This window comes from Cebus imitator, unplaced genomic scaffold, assembly GCF_001604975.1.
Source record: "Cebus imitator isolate Cc_AM_T3 unplaced genomic scaffold, Cebus_imitator-1.0 Scaffold213, whole genome shotgun sequence".
NCBI classification, from domain to species: domain Eukaryota; kingdom Metazoa; phylum Chordata; class Mammalia; order Primates; family Cebidae; genus Cebus; species Cebus imitator.
Window position 1 is genome coordinate 1709805 of NW_016107528.1, and position 13972 is coordinate 1723776.

General features: G+C 41.2%; 1 protein-coding gene across 1 annotated transcript; it reads right to left on the minus strand.

Annotated features, from left to right (window-relative positions):
• Nucleotides 1-12892: 12892 nt before the first annotated feature.
• On the minus strand, nt 12893-13707 carry LOC119474123 (growth/differentiation factor 3). The gene is given in 3 exon segments (XM_037745772.1): nt 12893-13039; nt 13395-13470; nt 13472-13707. Coding segments are annotated over 3 exon segments (459 nt in total).
• Between the last annotated feature and the right edge of the window lie 265 nt (nt 13708-13972).

Genomic DNA, 13972 nt, shown 5'->3' on the forward strand with positions numbered 1-13972 from the left:
TCTGAAATATAATCCAAGATTCATGAATAAAGATATCTAATATACATAATTGTTGATTACTATTAAAAAAGAAAAAATGTATAGGGCAATAGTTAAGTAAATTGCACATACGATATATTATGTAACATTTAAATAATTTAAATAATGCTTAAGGTTGGGTGCAGTGGTTCATGCCTATAATTCCAGCACTCTGGGAGGCCGAGGCAGGTGGATCACCTGAGGTTGAGAGTTCAAGACCAGCCTGACCAACATGGAGAAACTCTGTGTCTACTAAAAGTACAAAATTAGCCAGGCATGGTGGTGCATGCCTGTAATCCCAGCTACTCAGGAGGCTGAGGCAGGAGAAATACTTGAACCCAGGAGGTGGAGGTTGCAGTAAGCTGAGATCACACCATTGCACTATAGCCTGGGTAATAAGAGCAAAACTCCATCTCAAAATAATAAAAATAAATGCTTAAGAAGTCCTTAATATCATAAAAATGCTTTTGATTTTTTTTTAAAAAAAAAGAAAAGAAAATGAGTCACCAAATTATGAATCGTAGATTATCTCTACCATATAATACACATACAAATAGAGATGATTGGAAGCATACGTGCTAATGTTATCAGCATTTTTAATTGGTGGTAAGATTGTTATTTTCCTCTTTATAGTTTTATTGGCTTTTCTGAGTTTTCTAGAACGGGTTTGTGTTTTCAGATTTCTTATCATAAAAGTAATACATGCCCATTATTTTAAAAAATTCAGACAATTCAAAAGGGCAGAAAGGTAAAGTGATAGCCAACCCAAGCCTGCTGTTAGACAGATAACCACTGCCAACATTTGAATGTTAATATTTAGAATTTAACATTAATATAAATTAGCATTTTAAAATGTTAGGATACTATATTGTTTTATATTTTGATTTTTGTACCTGTTTTACAATCATAAGAAAATACATCTTAATATAGCTCATTGTAATTTTTCTCAAAACATCTCATTGCCTTTTATCCCTCCTCTAAGGTTTGCAGAGATGTGTGTATATGCACAACAAAATGCAACCACAGGAACATACACACCATACTTCAAAATGTATTACACAGCGTAACAACTGTGCCTCTAAGCAGTAATTCATATATTAGGAAAGTTGGTATTCAGCAAATTAGAGAAAAAGCTTTCTGGTACTCCCTTTCCTCTTAGGTTAGCTGGCCTGCCGGTAAGGAACCCTTGAACCTGAGTCCCCAGACAGGGCCTGTGAGGCCTGGTAAGCATAATGGTAACAGGCAGGGCTCTGAGCCAGCCTGCCTGAGCTGGAATCCTCCTCCTCCGTCTCATACTGGTTCCCTGACCTTGGGCAAATGACTTAACCTCTGTAAGCTTCCATTTCCTTATCTAAAAAACAGAGGTAATTCTACTAACAACCTCAAAGTGATGTTGTACAGATTGAACTGGGCAGTCTGTATGATGAGCTTAGCATATTCAGTTAATATCTAGGTGGTGATAATGTCATTATTCTTTCTTTCCAGAAAAGGCTGTCACATTTGATTTGGCATGAATCCCACCCAGACAACCAGCATTTAGTCCTTGCACATATTCTGCATACATTGTATTGAAATACTTGAATTTATGAAAAAGAAAAAAATATCAGCAGCCACTATACAGTATGTAGTACAGTACCATAGTATAGTATAGCATCATAATAATGTGCTACAGTTATTAACATCTCATGATAAATGTTAACAGAGTTTGGAAATAGATTTAAAAAAAGACTAGCATTTAGGTTTGCACACATTTTGTCAGGCATTAGGTATAATGGCAGCAAGAACAGGAGGATGAAGAAGGAAATGAAGGGAGGTTCCAGTGTCTGCACATTTTCCATCTGCCAAGCAGCATGCTCAGGGCAACCGCAGAGCTGAGTCCTCCCTGCAAGTATTATTACCTCTGTTTTACAAATGTAGAAACTGGGGCTTAAGGAAATTAAGTAACTTGCTTAAGGACACACAAATGGTCAAATAGACTGAACCAGGATCTGAAGCCAGTGTGTTTGATTCCAAACCTCTGAGATCAACCATAAGGATAATCTCCCTAACAATTCCAAAATGTAGGTATTATCTTCAACATGACCGAAGTTAACACCTAAGGAGATATCCACGCTGGAACTGTCAATTCACTCCCTTGTACCCCACTTATAATTATTTCCCTGCTCAGAAGCTGATTTCATGGCTACACGTTAAAATTACCTGCAGAGAGGCTGGGCGCAGTGGCTCCCGCCTGTAATCCCAGCACTTTAGGAGGCCAAGGCAGGTGGATCACCTCAGGTCAGAAGTTCAAGACCAGTCTGACCAACATGAAGAAACTTTGTCTCTACTAAAAATACAAAATTAGCCGAGTGTGGTAGCGTATGCCTGTGATGCCAGCTACTCGGGAGGCTGAGGCAGGAGAATCGCTTGAACCTGGGAGGCAGAGGTTGCAGTGAGCCTACACTGCGCCATTGCACTCCATCCTGGGCAAGGAGAGCAAAACTCTGTCTCAAAAAAAGAAAAAATTACCTGGAGAGGTGTTTTAATATACCAGTCCTTTCCACAGAGATTCTAACGCACTAAGTCGGGTGGCCAAGGGCCCGTTGTGTGTAACCAGCCAGCATGGAGCAGCACTGACCTCCATGGTGCTGAGGCACCCACTGCTTCCAAGGACACTCGAGTGGTTTCCCCAGCCCTTTGCCTCCCCAGGGATTCTTAGTCCATCCACCAGCACCTGCAGCTCTGGTCCTAGGTCTGCTCTCGTGCTCACCCTCGCTGACTCTGCTCCAACACCAGTGACCTTAAGTCACTTTCCTGAATGATCCTCTCACCTTCCTCCTCTCTCAAATCTTCCTAGAAGGCTTTAGTGGAAGCATGTTCCCTTTCCTTTGTTTCAGGGAGCTTGGGAAACCACTCCTTCAGTGATTTAAACAATAGAAAGGAAAAAAAAAAAAAGAGAGAGATCTTCCAAAAATCAAACATTTGTTGTTCCTAGGAACCTACCCTATCAGTGAGTTTTAAGAATAAATAAAGGAAAACTTCGACACTCCAGCCTCCCAAATTGCCTGGCAGACATTCGCACTGGCTTTTGAAGAGTGCGTTCTGGTGACAGGGTCATTCGGTATCTTGGTGGTCGGCTGGCCCTGAGGAGCTGAGGCTTTTGTCTTCTAAAAGTTACATTACATCTGGTCTGTGGAAGACCTCTATTATGTGGGTCTTTTTGCTCAGAGTTCAGTTCTTTAAAATCTCAAGCTTTTTAACTGCTAGAGGGGAAAACCTCACTGATTTGTTCACTGGTAAAACCACATTAAAATATAGCCCCAAACTGATGTATCTAGGGTTTTTGCTTAAAATCACATGCCAGGAATTTATACTGACTACTCCCTTCTGTGTTCTATATTCACATATGGAATACAATTCTGAAAGTACTGACTTATTTTGACCTATTTAGGTCCTCAACTTCCCATTTTAGTTGTTTATTTCCACCTCAAATAGTTTACAGAGACATCAGTCAATGCAAAACTTTTACCGCTTTTCACTGATAAACTCACAGAAAAGGGCTTTTATTTGGGTTCTCTATTCTAGCTCTGACAGTTTAACATCAATGTGGCCACAAGGACATCTTTAAATAGCTCAACCTTCAGCTCTGCCTCTGGTGGGAACCAGGAATAAGGATGATGATCTTGTCTGAACAACTGAAAAACTGATTCCGGCCTCTACAGAACATTTTTGTAGTCTTATATCCCAGAAGAATCCAAGACTTTATAAGCAGAATATAAGAACTGAAACCATGGTATTGCTGTTCAGGTTTCTCTTAAAAGGACTTTGACTCAGTTCATCTGCACCTCATTATTAATTTACCTTTTGCTGCAGCAGAGACCAAGACAGAAATGCTCAAGGGCCAAATAACCTCAAAGAGGCCCCCCTGAGCCAAATGGATGGGCCTTCCCTGCGGGTTCTGAAAAAGCGGTCCCAGATTAATCCAGAATTATGAACAAATTGTTCCAGCGACACAAGGCTTTTTTCCTAAAGTGGCCCTTAAAAGAATATGTAGAAAAATATGGATCAAACAGGACTTCAGAAAGTTATTAAATGCAGCAAAGGCACTAAAAAATAGATAACTAGTCAGGGGTAACTTACTGATTTGAAAACAATGTGACTGAAAATTCTAAAATCCTCAAACTTCTTATTAGCTATTAAAAGTCACCTATAACATTGTGTATTCATTGTAACTTATTAACGTCTTCTGAAGAAGACAGAATAAGACAAATGTGATATGTTAAGATTTACAGATAAAATGGAATAAATTGGAATCAGAATAAGCAAACCAAGAAGTAGACCGGGTCATTGTATCATTTAAATACACTTGTTTGAAACTCCTCCGTGGAGATAGGTATATCTATTTGTACACAATTTTTTTCTAGGTTAGTAATATGAATAATGATTATGTTTAGTTTTTATGTTATGTTCAGTTAAGCTTACTAATCATATGCAAGTGACAGTTAACATAACAAGTGTCACCTAGGCAGGGAAAGTATAAACCATTTTAATTATTTCTATATTCTTTATCTTAAAATCCTAATACTTCACTTAAAAATTAAATATCACCCATTCTATTTTTCCAAAAATTAAGGAAGAGTTCAAAGCCATCCTACTAAAGTCAGAGCTTGTAGAAAAATACTTTGCGAGAAGTTTTCTAGAAACTCAGATTTTTTTCCCATTAGCATTTTTGTTTCACTCTCCATTAATGACGATATTTAAATTAGTTTTGTCTATGTTTTTGTTCTAGTTGAAAAAAAATGTTTTGAAATTACAAACAAAACTAAAAATCACCTCAAGACCCACCAGAATAGGAAGTTTTCTCAATGCGAAAAAGCTGTCATATGGTTATATTTTAATTAGAACTGTGGTTGGGGGCAGCCAGGCACAGTGGCTCATGCCTGTAGTCCCAGCACTTCAGGAGGCTGAAGCGGGAGAATCAGGTGACGTCAGGAGTTTGAGACCAGCTTGGCCAACATGGCAAAACCCCCATCTCTACTAAAAATAAAAAAATTAGCTGGGTGTGGTGGCACATGCCTGTAATCTCAGCTACTTGGGAGGCTGAGGCTGAGGCAGGAGAATCCCTTGCACCCAAGAGGCAGAGGTTGCAGTGAGCCGATGTCACATCACTGCACTCCAGCCTGAGCAACAGAGCAAGATAATGTCTCAAAAACAAACAAACAAAAAAACCTATCATCCAGAACTGTAATTAGGGGGGTGGAAATCTGCAGTTTTATGAACTCTACTGAAAATTTGTAGTATACTGCTCCTCTTAGATAGGAATACTTTTGTATTTTTTTGTTCCTCACAAAGTATTACTGTTTCATTTTTTTCTATTGTCCAGCCCCCAAGACCCTGGACTGAAGACCCAGCCAGCAGTCTGTGCTGGGTTTGAATTCCCCATTAGCACCTGGGGTAACCTCAATCCGCAGAATGTAAGAAGACAAGTGAGGCGATGTTTGTGGCGTCCAGTGGCTGAACCTACTCTGCTATAGAAGAAATGCCCCAATTGTCCTTCCTAAGCAAAAATTGCCACCATTCCCCATAAACAATCAGTTGTCCATTGACTGTTATAAATAGACTTCAATACACAACCAGCTCTCTGAGGGAGAGTTTATAACTGTTGACCAAAGACACAGTAGGGAAGGGAAATGAGAGATTTCCACATAGCAAGAGAGTGACTTGTCTGCAGTCTGCAGTGAATAGGGTGGCACACAGATCTCCCATTTAAAATATGTCAGCATGCCTTGGACTCAAGTGAAAATTATGGGGACAGCACAATGGGCTTCATGTGGGAGTCTATTTCAACAGATACTGTATTCTTCTCTCATGAGCACCCTTGAATTCAGAATTGTGAAATAAGCGGTGGTTACCAGCAGATGTCCTGTCAAGTGCTGGTCACAGGAGATATTTTCAATGATACAGAGCAAGATACACTCTAACTGTGATAAGAACTAATCCCTTACCCTATTTCTTCCCCATTTCCTGTTTTGTTTCCTTTTATCTTTTCCAGGATGACTCCCCTTGCACAATCTCATTGACAACCACTCTCTATGAGACAGTGTTCCCGAGCAGCTTATTTTAACCAGAACCAGTCCCCGGGGTGAGGTGCTATCTCAAAAATCTGATCAGGTGTTACAGAGAACAGGCTCTGGGCATCCAGCCACAGGCACAGGCCTCTCTGTACTGCAGCAGATCTGCCCACAGCTGCTCTGAGTTCTGACCAGCAAGCCAGAGACAACTGGATGTGGTGGAGGTTGAAGGTGGATGCAGGTATTGTCACAAAACTCAGTAAGACTAAGCAGGGAAGGATACCACATGTGAGAGACACAAATGTGGGAATAAAGACGGCGGCACAAAAGAAAGGCACAGGAGAGCAGGATCCATCAGGAAAGACTTAGCAGAATGTTTCTTCACTCAGTAGAATACATAGAGATGAAGAAACGAAAAGGTCATGTTTTGATAGAAAATGGTATGTTTAGTGGCCAGGCGCAGTGGCTCATGCCTGTAATTCCAGCATTTGCGGAGGCTGAGGTGAGAGGATCATCTGGTCAACATGGTGAAACTCCATCTCTACTAAAAATACAAAAATTAGCCGGGTGTGATGACACGTGCCTGTAATCCTAGCTACTTGGGAGGCTGAGGCAGGCAATCACTTGAATCCGGGAGGCAGAGGTTGCAGTGAACAGAGATCACACCACCGCACTCCAGCCTGGGTGACAGAGTATTAAAATAAAGAAAAAGAAAAAGAAAAGAAAGGAGAAGGAAGGAAGGGAGGGAGGGAGGGAATAGTATGTTTAGTGCATTTTTAAAATGTAGCTTTTCCAAAACTGTGTGAAATATGATTGGAGACACTGAAAAATTTCATATGCATTCCTAGGTTGATTCTCATCTCTTAAGTTTTAAAACTATGATAAATTTTCTTTTAAAAATTTACTTCTGAGATAAAAATAAACCTTCATGATTGCATTTGAACTACCCAGAGTCAGCACCCATCCTATGACCTCAGTCTACCCTTAAGTTAACGTAAGTGAGAACACTCATTATTCCAGTTTAAATTAGAGAATGTCTTTTTTTTTTCTTCTGGTTGAGAGGCATGCAATTTAATGCCAGGACCTAGTTTTAAGCATTAGAAGTTCTTCTATTTTAAAGATGGAAAAACTTTGAGTTGGTAAAGGAATGTTTCTCTAGAGATGTATATAGAAGCATTTGAGATTTCTCCTGCTAGGAATCTGTAGATCGCTACTTTTTACTTCAATAAACCACTGTTCCTCTGTTTTCTCTTTTGTAAGACAGACCTTCCTCATAGTAAGAAAATTAATAGTTAGAATGCCTTGCACCAGGCACTTAATAACATAACCTATTACAAATTAATTCACTTTAAAGCTTCCCATTGTTTTTTTCTTTTCCAGGATAACTTCTATTGAAGTATAATACACATGCAGATGTGCACATAAGCATACAGTTTGATGAATTTGCACATAAGTATACAGTTTGATGAATTTTCACAAACTGAACACACTTTTGAGGCCTCTGCCCAGATTAAGAGTCAGAACGTCCCCCACACTTAAGAGCTCCTTTTTTTTTTCTTTTTTTTTTTTTTTTTTTGAGACGGAGTTTCGCTCTTGTTACCCAGGCTGGAGTGCAACGGCGCGATCTCCGCTCACCGCAACCTCCGCCTCCTGGGTTCAGGCAGTTCTCCTGCCTCAGCCTCCTGAGTAGCTGGGATTACAGGCACGCACCACCATGCCCAGCTGATTTTTTGTAGTTTTAGTACAGACGGGGCTTCACCGTGTTGACCAGGATGGTCTCGATCTCTTGACCTCATGATCCACCCGCCTCGGCCTCCCAAAGTGCTGGGATTACAGGCGTGAGCCACCGCGCCCAGCCCAAGAGCTCCTTTTATACTTGCATCCCACACCCTACCTTCAGCTAACGGTAACGTTAATCTAGTATTTGCTTTGCCATTTGCAAAACATTTATTTGGTGAAATATACATAAAACTCACCATCTTAACCATTTTTAAGTGTGCAGTTCAGTAGCACTAAGTGCAATCAATCCCATTGATGTACAACCATCACCAGCATCCACCTCCAAAACCCTTTTCATCTCAGGTAACTGACACTCCACACCCATGAAGCAGTGTCTCCCTATTCCCCTCTCCCCCTAGCGCCTGGCAACCACCATTTTACTTTGTCTTTATGAATCTGACCACTCTGGATACTTTAATATAAATGGATTTGAAGTGTTTTTCCTACTTTTGCCGATTTTTGTTCTCTACATACGTAGAATCATACATCTATGTTTTACCCTGTATCTAGTTTTTCCCTCAACATGTCTGTAGGATTTATCAGTTCATTTACAGAATTCTTCTTTATCTCTTCTCATTAAATAATACTCTCCTGTGTGAGTATGCCACGATTAATGTATTCTACTGATGATGAGCATTCGGGTAGTTTTCAATTTGGGGTTTTTACATGTAGTGCTGCTATATCTTTTGGTAAAATATGTGGCTAGAAAGGAAATTGCTAGAGCACAGGGTATGCATGTGTTCAGCTTTAGTAGATATTCCCATCACTTTTTATTAATACATTAATACATTCAAGTCACCAAAGAAAAATGATCTTTCATACACGATTTATACAATCTCTTTCATGAAGGACAGCAATTACATATTTGCATTCACATGATGCTGTGGACTCTGCCCAGAAGAGTGAAGCTGCCCACTCACTCAACTTCTCCCACCTCAAACCCCACACTCCAGCTCTGCTGAGCTTTCTCTGCTTAGCTGAACACCTTTCTCCTACTCTTTTCTCCATAGGCCATAGCGGGTGCTGCTTAACTCAGCCTGTACCCTCTTTCTACATGGTTTGATGGCTGTTCGTCTCTCAGACCTCAGCCCCTTTAAGAAGTGGTACCAAAGCACAAAGCTGCCTCCTCGGAATGCATGACATCGTGAGCCCATTCTTTTTGGAATGTAAGTCTGAGGGTGAGGCTCTGACATTCTGTTTTTACCCAGGTCTTGCCACTTACTACTTCTGCTTCTTTTGATCTTTTAGGAGTTGTCTGCACATGCAAATCAAACTTATTTTGAGCCTCCATTCTGGGTTCCCATTGACATAAACATGATCCTTAGAATATATACGAATCCACACCACTTAGATTGCCATCAGCAACCAGGACTACCCTGGACACTTTCCAAAGACTAAGTACAATCACAGAAAGCACTGAACTCTGAGTTGGTCTTTCATGTTTGGCAAAAACAATGCTCTGCATCTACATGGTTTCATTACTGAATGGGAAGAGCAACATGGACTGATGCCTTAAAAGTAATTCCAGTTAACAGTTCCTTTCATACTAACAGTAACCGAGATCACCCAGAAATAATCAAAGTAGAAACTGCCATGGCTTAAAGGAAATAAAAACGAGGGAATTCATTCAGATCTTTTTCTCCATAAATGTGAAGTTATATCATGTTCATGGGTGGGAAGATACAGACATTCAGACATTTCCCATTAGAAATGGGAATATATAGTATATAATTCACATTCTCTCAGCACCCTAAGTATACCTTAAAACATAGGAATTAAGTTAATATGGACATGAAAATGAACAAAAATTAATGAATTGGAATAGAATGCCAGAAAAGACTTACTAGACTTAAAGAAATTTAACTTGTGACTTTAAAAAATAATGTCCAAATCAAGGTGGGGGAAGTTCAAATAGTCAATAAAAGGTTAGAACAGTTGGCTACTTTTTAAAAAAAAAAAAGACCTGTGTCAGATAAGAATGTATTTGACTGCAGGTAACCAAAAAAAAAAAGAATAAAAAACCAAGCTAACAGTGGCCTAATTAAATAGAGATGCAATTTCTCATAAACTAGGAGACTCCGCTAGTCCCAGCCCACCTAATCAATGATACTGTAAGGCGAGTGTGGCAGTCTCTGGCCCACAGGCCAATCGTTGCAATTTTGCACAACTCAAAAATGAAGAATTATCTTTAAGTGATTGAAAAAGAATATTTTGTGACAAGTCAAAGTTACATTAAGTTTAAATGTTAGGGCCCATGAATAACATTTTATTGGCATACAAAGATGCTTGTTTGTTTACATTTCCTCAGTGGCTGTTTCTATGCTTCAATGCCAGAGTTGAACATAGTTAGACAGAGGTTGTATGGCCTACAAAGCCCAAGGTATTTACTATCTGGCCTTCTGCAGAAAAATCTTACCAATCCCTGCCCTAAGGAACCCACACTCCTTCCAGCTTTGTCATCTTTGTTATACATCACCCCCAGTAATGGAGTGCTTTATTTCTGCAAACTAGGCCCTCAACTCCAAAGCAGATGCCTCCCTGGAAACCCTGTAGACTCTCACACCTGGCTGCCTGGAGATTGGCACTGCCAGGCCTAGACACAAGGCCTGGGAGCCCCCAGCTTGCCCCACCCAGAAGCATTAATGTATAAATAAGACCACAAACATAAGAACTACAAGAGGCAGAGTGTGTATGATCTTCTTATGGAGAGACCAAATAGGAGCCAATAAAGTCAGAGATTGGCTTATCCATCTAATACCCCCATGCAGAAAAGAAATATATTTGCCACATTTTGTTATATTAAGAGTTTCTATAAGACAAAAAAAAAGCCGGATAAACTCAAAGAATTCAACTGGCTAATTAGATATATTCAAGTTTTCATTTTTAAGGATGCAACTTAACAATAAAATGTTTCCCTTATCAAAAGGACTTGCCCTGTGTGGGGAAAATGATCTCACAGTTGAGGGAAATGTTAAACTGGCATAGTTTTTTGGGAGATCAAATTGCATCTCTGACATTTGCTTAGCAATTCTACTTGCATATAAGAATCTGGATTCAGGCCGGGAGCAGTGGCTCATGCCTGTGATCCCAGCACTTTGGGAGACTGAGGTGGACAGATCATGAGGTCAAGATATCAAGACCATCCTGGCCAACATGGTAAAACCCCATCTCTACTAAAAATACAAAAATTAGCTGGGCATAGGGGCACACACCTGTAGTCTCAGCTACTTGGGAGGCTGAGGCAAGAGAATCACTTGAACCCGGAGGCAGAGATTGCAGTGAGCCGAGATCACACCACCGCACTCCAGCCTGGTGACAGAGTGAGACTCAGTCTCAAAAAAAAAAAAAAAAATCTATATTCAAAGATGATCACAGCACTGTAATAATGGGTGACTTTAAAATGCCCTCTTTGAATGTCTACCAATAAGGGAATCAGTTAAACGGGTATTGAACTATTTAAATACAATAAACAAGCTAATGTCCATGAAAAAAAAAATTAGGATTTTGAAATGTCTCCATAACACCTTGTTAAAGAGCTATAGGACTGTTTTAAAGCTATGTTCTTATACAAAGAAAGCAGTCTGGCAGGGCACATGTCACACCTGACAGTCACTACCTTCGTATAGGATTGGGGCTAGAAAGTCAGTTTCTCATATTGCACACTTTGCTATTAAACTCAAAAGCACAAACTACTTCCATAAATTTGCCAGAACTTCAGTCGCAGGGGTATAAAGAAAGGAATCTAAAAAGACAGAAGTTAGTTCATCCTTATTTCATGAAATCCACCATACAGCTGAGACCGAACTTGGGAAAGTCTGGAGCCAGGGGTGGCTCTCTGCTTCCTCTATGCTCAGCCCTCACCCTGACCACCATTCTACAGGGATACGCTGCAAGACGCAGGCTAACGTGAACTACAAACACCCACCGAGAAAGTAAAATTTTAAAAGTTCTCAATTTAACTAATATGACCCTCCTCCTATTAGGACAGATAACATGTTACTGAGGTTCTGAGTGTCATCTAACTTTTGTTTCTCTTCTGCCTCAAAAAACCTAATGCGTAGTTTTTGTATTAATATCTACATTGGAGTACTTCCTTATATCTTATTCTGAACCTGAGTTTTAGAACCTAAAGCCAAGAGTCACTGAGTGAATGCTGTAATGAACAAACATTTGTATCCAAGTGCACTGTGCTGCTTCTTTCCTGTAATCCTTGACAGCAGGATTTGAAACCCAACATCTAGCTACTCATTCTGATTCAGAGGTTCAAGGGCATTACACAATAGATATCCAACAAAAGATTCCCACAATGGTACTATAGTTTTTTTAAGGATAGTAGAAAAGTACTATCATGAAGTTCCTTAAATGATAGTGAGACAAACCTTCCGTGAGGCCAGAGGTCCCCTCTGCCTAGATCAGTTGAGTGACATCATCCACTCCCAGGTTCCCATCTGACACCAAGTTGTGAAGGCCTTGGTGCCCTTTACCCATGACTAGTCCTTGACAGAATGCTTCCTTGGATAGAGCCCTCACTCTAAAGAGGCCAGGAGTGCTAGGTGGGGAGGAATTTACATGCTGAAGCCAGTTCTGGACTAGCCCCAGGCCTACGGTACAGAGAGAAACGATAACAGCTGAATAGCTCAGAAGAGTCCAAAGCCAGCTTAACACCAGTAACAATTTTACCCCTACCCCAAGAGCTGATACGCGTCCAATTCCACTTCCTCTTTCTCCACCTACGTGACCCCAGAGGCGGCACTAAGCCTGGCCCACTCACAATCTAGGACAGCGATAGTCAGACATCTCAAAGGGCCCAGCTTCCCAGGGGTAGGAGTGACTGAGAACAGCACTAGGAGTCCTCTGCCCACATCAAAGAGAAGCATCTGAGAGGGGTTATTGCCATAATGCCATCCTTCTTGCTGTGCTTTGAGAAACAAGCCAAATCCCACCTCCCTTTAAAGAGCTCTAGTCACTAAGAAAACCAATCCCAGCCCCAACTAGAGTCCTGAGACTTAGGTGGTCCTGAGGCCAGTAGGAGGCTTTGGGGTATCTCAAGAGCAGCCATACTTCTCCACCAAGGAAGAGTTCACATGGTGCCCACTCATCTTGTGTTTGTTATCCTGGACCATCAAAGAGAAGAGTCTGACCCTGGTGGGATGGCAGATCTGGAAGAGCCGGGGACAGGTAGGTACTCCCCTCTGCAGAAACAAAGGACAGAGTAGTGAATGCCTTATAGCCACAGCCTCATACTTAAGGGCATTGGGAGACTTGGTAGGGGTATATGGGAAGGAAGGAGGAGGGCCTGGAGAGAAGTTGCTGGATCAGGGCTGCTTCAGAACAATCTTTAGGAAGCCGGTGTTGTTTCTTATGAACAAAGATGAAGGATAAGGTCACAGTGGGGGGAAGATGCTACACACTGCATCAGTGCTAGATTACATTAGTGCCAACTTCAGTGGCTTCCTTGACTTAAAAGGAGCCAGGTCTAGAGAGTTGAGCACTTAAACCTATCCCAGTATGACCCCAGAAGAGAAAGAACAAGGCTCCATGTCTTACCTTATAGCACTCAAAGTTGGATTGATGGAGCTCACTGCTGAGGGCCAGGCAGATCCCCTGACAGTAAGGGAAGCTGAGTCTTGAATGCAACAATACACTCGCCCCAGGCAGCTCTGTGAAGTTTCACCTTGCAATCCTGCAGATGGCAGAGATTCTCTGCTGGAAACATATTCTGGCCATGGCCTATCTCCCAGTGGTTCTGGCCCAGGATCTCCAGGATCTGCCATTCCACGTTAGGGAGAAAGAGCTTTTGGACATAAGGCAGGTGAAACAGGGATGGCTGTGTGTGGGACAAGGTCATGAACAGCAACATTACATCTTATTTGCCTTCAAACTCTAGAAGAAGCTCAGTGGCATGGGGGACAATGGGCATGCATGCCCATAACTTTATCAAGGAAACCCCTAAGAAGGGAACTGCCTCAAAACCGAGAAGCCAGTAGCTGTGTAGGAACTGGGAGCCTATAGGGAAAGAAGTGGGGAAGCTCCGGGAGGCCGCTATCATGGAAAGTCCCATGTCCCTTTCAACTTCTTATGCCCCACTACTCAGCCTTGCAGGATAGGACAAAGACTTAGCAGTC